The sequence below is a fragment of the Quercus suber genome, unplaced genomic scaffold (genome assembly GCF_002906115.3).
Source record: "Quercus suber isolate HL8 unplaced genomic scaffold, Cork oak 2.0 scaffold_554, whole genome shotgun sequence".
Taxonomy (NCBI): Eukaryota; Viridiplantae; Streptophyta; class Magnoliopsida; order Fagales; family Fagaceae; genus Quercus; species Quercus suber.
Window position 1 is genome coordinate 151,467 of NW_027070002.1, and position 7,687 is coordinate 159,153.

At 33.2% G+C, this 7,687-nt stretch overlaps 1 protein-coding gene across 1 annotated transcript; it reads left to right on the top strand.

Moving 5' to 3' along the window:
• The first annotated feature begins 3,401 nt into the window (after positions 1-3,401).
• LOC136063675 (serine/threonine protein phosphatase 2A 55 kDa regulatory subunit B alpha isoform-like) lies at positions 3,402-6,981 on the top strand. The gene is made up of 2 exons (XM_065764379.1): positions 3,402-3,694; positions 6,574-6,981. The coding sequence occupies exons 1-2, from the start codon at positions 3,583-3,585 to the stop codon at positions 6,801-6,803; spliced, it is 342 nt and encodes a 113-aa protein (XP_065620451.1). The 5' UTR covers positions 3,402-3,582; the 3' UTR covers positions 6,804-6,981.
• Positions 6,982-7,687: the final 706 nt, after the last annotated feature.

Here is a 7,687-nt window from a genome sequence, read left to right on the forward strand (position 1 = left end):
CATACTTAAAACTGATCCAAATCTGTTTCTCGCCTCCTACTGACACCAAACATCCACTGCACAGAGGACCTGTAATGTCCATTACGACATGAACCCGAATAAAATTCCCTCCCTCCGAGTCAGTTCGGTTTGTGGAAGGTATGACTGTTCCAAGAACCTCACAAATCTTCTTTGCTGCCTTCACATTCATGAACTTTATGGGAAGACCATGCACTTGCACCCAAAAAGCAGTCTTATCCAATGTGAGATCAACAAGGGACGAGGTAGTATCATACCTCTCCATAACAATCAAATGCTTGTCAAAAGTCCATGGTTCACTATGGATCACTTTGTCAGCTTCCGCTTCATTGTCAAATACAAATAGTACCTTATGATCACCTAGATTACGTACCCTGAACCCGTTCTTGGATTGCCAAACAGGGATGAAAGTTTTTGCAATAGCATCAATGTTCAATGCTCTCTTAGTGAGGAATTTTGTGGCAATGACATACTCCGGAGAGCTTTGTTCTTCATCCAAAGAACAACCTGGACCTTCCTTATCTGATAAAGTAAGGCGATTCCAATCAGTGGTCAAATCCTCCATGGTGGTGAGGTACAAATAGGAAGAATAAAAAAACCTATTCTGTTTCCCAACAACCCCTGAAAGAAACCCAACAAACCTTAAGATAACAGTGTTATCCCAAGGAATACAATCACTCCTTACTTTATCAATTTGATATAGGTAAAAATTACATCGATATGTTTTTAAAAATTGGATCGATTATAAAACTGAAAGGAGAGTGGTTCTTGGGTCAGTCCATATAATATAGATATTAATTCTCACACACTCCTTATCATACATTAGTCGTACTCATCACACTTTTCATATTTAAAAGTGGATGTCAATAATAAAAAAATGTGAATATCATATGTATGAAATTATGGGTGTAATGTGTACACTTATACATCAACAAATGTGAAAGATCAAAACCCGCAATTGTAATCCCATCAAGGCTTTGGTAGTTTACGTGGCATTATTCATTACTGTTATTTTGCTTGAGATTAATAAGTTCACACTAAAGATCTCCTTTTTCTTTCAGTTAAAAAAAAGGGTAAAAGATCAATTACTCTAATTAGATTGTGATTTCAAGTATTGGGTTGATTAGGTTTGCACTAGGGTTTGGGCCTTATCCCAGACATTAGGAACTTAGATGGGGTAGATTCTATTGTGCAATAATGAAATGCATTCACGACAAGCCCAATTAGAAGATAAATTAGCCTTTATGTGCACATTTTTTATTAAATATTTAAACAAATCATTCTTTTTTGTATAATGGTAAAATTTCTTATCATTATTCAAAATATCTATAATTAAATCCTGCATATACGGCTACCTATCAGTAAGTAAGCCATAAATGCAATAAATCTTTAATAGATAAATTTTAAAAAAATTATGAAGGCAATTACATTGTTCTCTCTCTCTCTCTCTCTCTCTCAAAAAAAAAAAAAAAAATTGTTTGCTCAACCTCATTGTCCTGCTAGTTTTATATTTTCTATTTGTTTGGTGGTGCATCTAGTGCCTCCCTCTCTTGATGTCCAACTAATCGAATTGTCATTTGTGCCATACCCCATGAAGTAGAGAAGGTTTTGAGAACCTATGACAAGTAATGCTTTTTCTGACCTTCATTTATCGACATTATAGTTTTTTTTTTTTTTTTTTTTTTTTAAAAAAAAAAAAAAAAACTATAATGTAAAGCTAGTGCGAAAGTGACTTCACTCTTAACACTATCACCATGAATCCAAAGCCATATAATTGCGAGAAATCAATTCAAGGCCATGTCACCATGTTGCAATAGTCCAAAAAACTTCAAGGCCACATATAATTAAATCAGAATTGAACAAAAATATTTCAAAATCTTGAAAGGTATAAGATGAAAAAAAAAAAATCAGTCTACTATAACAATCGAAATCATTTTAGGATTGGTCATAATGTCTATGTCATAAAATGATGGATATTTGATTTATGACATGTAAAGAATATAACTGAATTTGTCGAAATCCATGATGAGGATTGGCTTGGAAAACTTCAAAGCCTCATAGAAGCCAACTATACTACGTTTATCCAATGGCCAATCAAAAAGGTCAAAATCAAACAATTGGTTATATTTGTGAGATGTAACTATGTAAGACAAATATGCTAAAACATTATATAGCTTCATCGTTTATGGTTTTATCAACAATCCAATGCAACATATCCATGTTAGTATTCTAGTTCCCCCTTCTTCCACAACCATTGGATCAAACGACTTCTCAACTTAATTGCACTTCATTACAAAATTAAACCCCAAAATAAAATAATTAGAACAAAAAATTTCTAAAAGATAAAAAAGAAAATGCAAAGACATTCATGTAATAATGAAAAAAAAAAAAAAAAATCCTTCTCACATTCTCTTTAATATAAAAGTAACTCATTTGTAGAAGCAAAAAAAAAAAAGTATCTCATTTGTGTGGCGACTTCTTAACAGCTTAACCACTCTGTAAAAGTTTTTTTTTTTTGTAACAACAATAATTATCTCATCCATAAGATATCCATACGCATCATTCATCCTTCCACAAAATTAAAAAAAAAACAGCTACTAAAAATTTTCCAATCATTTACCACACACTTAAAAACACCCAAATCTCAACAACCAATCAAACCCCAAAGTTCTCACCACTTTTCCTCTGTCCAACCCAATAACATTTCGCCATGTCAACGCCAATCACTTTGCCAGGTAGCTTTATAATAACCCCAAACAAAAAAACATTAAAAAAAGTCAAAAATTACAAGCCCATTATTGAGAGAGAACTAGACAAAGAACGAGGTTGTGTGTGTATATGTGTTTTTTGGTTCTCTCCGAAGCCTGAAGCCGAAGAGCGGTTTGCTGGATTTTTTAATAAAATAATCAAATTCCTCAAATAATATCATTAGTTAGGCAAACTTTTAAACATATTTGGTTTATAACAAATCGAGTATCTCACACTTGATTTCGGTCCGCAAAAATGCTCTTGGAAATCGAGTGTCTTACACTTGATTTTAAAATCGAGTGTAAGACACTCGATTTCCAAGTGCATTTTTGTGGACCAAATCGAGTTTCTCACACTCAATTTATTATAAACCAAATATGTTTGAAAGTTTGCCTAACTAATGATATTGTTTGAGGGATTTGGTTATTTTTTTATAAAATTCCAGTTTGCTCAGTTACTCACATTTTAATCTCCCAAAAAAAAAAATTAAATCAAATCAAATTTTATTTATTTATTTATTTTTCATTGTAGAGAGAGAAATAAAAATTTAGAGAGAAAAAAGTTGGCCTTTTTATTTTTTATTTTTGGTTTTACTAATTTTCATAATGCTTCAATGGTTGAATTAGTATAGAAAGAAAAACCCAAATGATTTTGTGAATTCTTTTTACACTTTTTTTTTTTTTTCATTGATGGGGTTTTGATTGAAGCTATGATCTCTGCGAACCCAAAAGAGCGATGATCTTCGACGCAGTGATTATTGGATTGGTTTGGTTTGAATTTGATTGGTGACCATTTGATTTAGTGGGGGAGAGCACAATGAACGGTGGTGATGAGGTCGTCGCAGCTCCGGTGGACCCACCTCAGCCTCTGGAGTGGAAATTCTCTCAGGTTTTTGGAGAACGCACCGCTGGTGAAGAAGTTCAGGAAGGTATATATAAATATATTTATTATATAATGCTTTCAATTTTTTTTTTGGTAATGTTATCAATGTGTGAGAATTGTTGCTATTTGTGACTGTATTTGGATCCAAGTGATATTTTGTGGAAAGTATTGGGATTAAGGTTTGTTTTAGGGGTTTGGATCCATTTTGGATCATGGGTCGTTGAGAATTTGTGATTTTGGGATGTGGGTATTGGAGGAAATGTTGTCTTGGGTGTTGGGTTGTGGGGGTTTTGTGATTTGGGGACAAGATAGTTGGGTTTGAGTGTTTGTGCGTATGAATTGTGATTGTGATTGTGATGATTGAGTTTTGCATTGGGTATTCATTGGATTGGGAAAATGGAGAGTGTGGAAGTGAGCTTGGTTGAGTTAGTTTGTGGGTTTGGTTTTGGTGCATGCACTTGTTGTGGGGTTGGAATTGGTTCCTTTTTAGTTGTAAATGCGTGAATTCGCGTGTTTAATCTGGGATCTTATTGATTATGCTTTCAGTTTTGGAGTTGTGATTTTAGTTTGTTAGTGCATGGTTTAAGTTATAATTTTGCTACTTCAATTTCAAGCAGAATTTGGCTGTTCGACAGAAGTTGCTAGCTAGCTGGGACTATCACGTAGTTTTGTAAAATTTATTAGCCAGAGTGATACCAATGGTGCCTTGAGAATGTTCATGTAAATATGGACAGTACGTTAAGTACCTTTTCTTCCAGATTCAGGGTTATGTCCAATGGTGCTCTGCCGTTTTCTTATAATTGAGTGCACTTTGTGTAAACCAAACTGCAGAGTCATTGTAAGCCTTGTTATTTGGATCTCAAGTATGATGTGGGATATGGGAGAGGGCAGTTTAATAGGAGAATGTGAGAGGGTGGGTGAGATGACTAATCTCGTGGTGAAAGAGGTGTCGTGCATTTGGGGATTGAGAAACAAGGATTGTCAAGTCAGTATGCATGTCTGATGAGGCAATAAATAAAAATAATAAAATAATAAATAATAAATAATAATAATAATAACAATAATAATAATAATATCAACGTTTAAGTTTGAGTTTAAGTTAAACTTGTTAGAGAAATAGAATTTCACACTTTTTAGAGAGATAGAGTTTCACTCTTTATTAAGTTTGGATTAAACAAAAATAATTTTGTTTTAAAAAAATAATGAATTTGAGTTTAAGTTGGACTTGTTAGAGAGATAGAACTTCACTCTTTATTAAGTTTGGACTAAACAAAAATAATTTTATTTAAATATTGTGTTGACGTGGAAAATTATAAGAGTTTCAGAGGCTTTGGTTTTGTGTGTATATATATATATATAGATGAAAGGTACATCTTTCAATTTTATTTTTTCCCTATTTTATCTCTTTTTTTTCCTTGATAGAAAAGGCATTGTGAGAGACTGAAGCTCTCAAAGAGTGTACTTGATACCTCTTTGGGGTTTTGACTATTGTGGAATTGTCACTTATTTTTTGTATTACAAAAAATAAGAAAAACTATTAAAATACAAGGTTACATATTTGAATAACTTCAAGTTTCATTGATTGAATATATAAATACAATTTGGTAGAATAAAGTATTACATCACTTTGGTCCTAAATATAATTTAAGCAAAAAAGATACAAAGCTTTGATCCTAATACAATCTACCAAAAAAATTGATAAAACACTACTTTACAAACCAAAACTTAAGGATCAAATCCTAGGTTACAGATTGGGAAAGTATTAGGCACCGATTCTATCCGCAACATATCGCATCATTGATAAGCATTACAGAATGGAAAGCTACTAGGCACTATGTTTTTAGTCTCTATCTTTTATACCATATTTTAATTTCTTCAATAACCTTTCAATCGTGTTAATTTGTCCCTAACCTTTAGTATCATGTCAAATTAGTCCTTACTTTTAACCTTTCACTTTAATTTGTCATGTTAGTAATTTTCATCTAATTAAATAATGGGAAGAACTAAATTGACACTACATTAAAAGGTTAGAGACCAAATTGACACAATTGAAAACAGGGACGGAACCAGGATTCGAACCTGAGGGGGGCAAAGCTTAAAACAATTTTTTTTTTTTTTTTTATGAAAATAAAAACTAACATTATTTCATATTCAACAAAATACTACATATAAAATAAGTGTTTCTTAAACATTTCAACACATTTATCAAAATGGAATTTGACGCTATTTCAGAGAAGATCCAAAAATAGATATATTTAAGGGCAAATCTTAATTTTTCAAATTACATATGTATACCAGTTTTTTTTTTTTTTTTTTTTTTTTTTTGGGGGGCTATTAGGACCAAAATTTAAAATTTCAACATATATATATATATTCTAGGTTTTTTTTTTTTTTTTTTTGGGATTGCCCCCCCCCCCCCAATGCCCTACTGTAGGTCCGCCCCTGATTGAAAAGTTAGAGACAAAATTAAAATAAGATGTAAAATAGAGGGACCAAATATGTAGATTATCCAGAATTTTTTTTAAGAGAAAATGTAAAAATGACTAAACTCTTTTAACAATTTTTTCAATTTTTCATAAGGAGTTTACTAAAATTGGTGATGAACATATGCCCACCCTTTGTTGTATGCCTAAACTTATTATTATGTTTAGAATCATGATTATATTTGACCATATATTCTAACAAGTGGTGAAGTTGCATTGGTTGAAAACTTGAAATGATAATTTAGGCATAGCAGCACAAGACATTGATCTCATTATGGCATGCATCTTATGCATGCATTTGCTGAGGTAGCTATGCTTAACCCATTAATGTTATGCTTAGGTTAGGTTTGATTATTGAAAAAGTGGTAAAACTCAGCGTAAAAATCTTGCGACAGAAACTCTAGACCTAACTCTGATCTTCATAAGGTAAATTTTGATGCAGCCACCTTCAGGTCCACCAACACAGCTGGCATTGGAGTTATTGTACGTGATTGTGCTGGGGAGGTTATTGGTGCTCTCTCATTGCCAATACCGATGCCTCAGTCAGTTGCTGCTGCGGAAGCTCTTGCGTGTCGCCGTGCAGTAATGTTTGCTGCAGAAATTGGTCTAACTCGGGTGGTGATTGAAGGTGATTCGTGCTCTTGCTTCGGGTTTTCAACTGTTAGATTTTAAGCATGTTCCCCGAGCTTGTAACTCTGTTGCTGATGCACTAGCCAAAAAAGCGAGCTCAGTGACTAGTCTTCAGGTCTGGTTGGAGGATTCTCCACCTGATATTATCCCTCTAGTTTTAAGGGATGCTTTTGTTGTAAGGGATACTCCCTGAACTTTCTTGTGTTTGAATAAATTCCCAGACTTTCTAGTCTGGTTTCTCAAAAAAAAAAAACTCTGATCGTTCTCATCATTTTCTACCATACTCTCAACAATAAAAGGAAAGCATCTGAAAGATTGGTTTCTGTGCATCCCCAGTCACCTTCCAATTTAAGGTTGCCATGGAAAAGACTTGTATTGAAATTAAGAGTGTATCCTCTAACCAAACAGACTACTACTTTCTTGTCTTGGAAAAACTACTTTAATGTCCTTTTAAGGTTTACATGAAATTAATTACACTCTTAAAAGGCTCAATTCCCAAATAATATTACTGGTTTATACACCAAAAAACACAACCAAGAAGAAAGACTTTTCCCCGCTAAGAACAATTGTGTTATTGGACACTTTATATTTTCCCAAATATTTAATAAAGAATTAAGAAAAATTACACCAATTTCAACAAAATTTATAGAATGATTCTCTTACTTGAGTTTTGTGATAAGCATTACAGAAACGATGCAATATCCATTTTTCCCTTGATTTATTACTCATTGGTTAACAGTACCACAGCCTGCAACATTGGGAAAGTGATGGAATCCGGGGAAAGCACCAGTGCTGCTTTGTTGAAGTTGAGTAAAGAGGCAATGTGTTCATGTCTTCTGATGCTGGAGGAGTCACTGATTGATATCACGATATCCTTATGGATGAGGGCTGATAAGGGTATTTTCATCCTACAGTTTCACTATCTA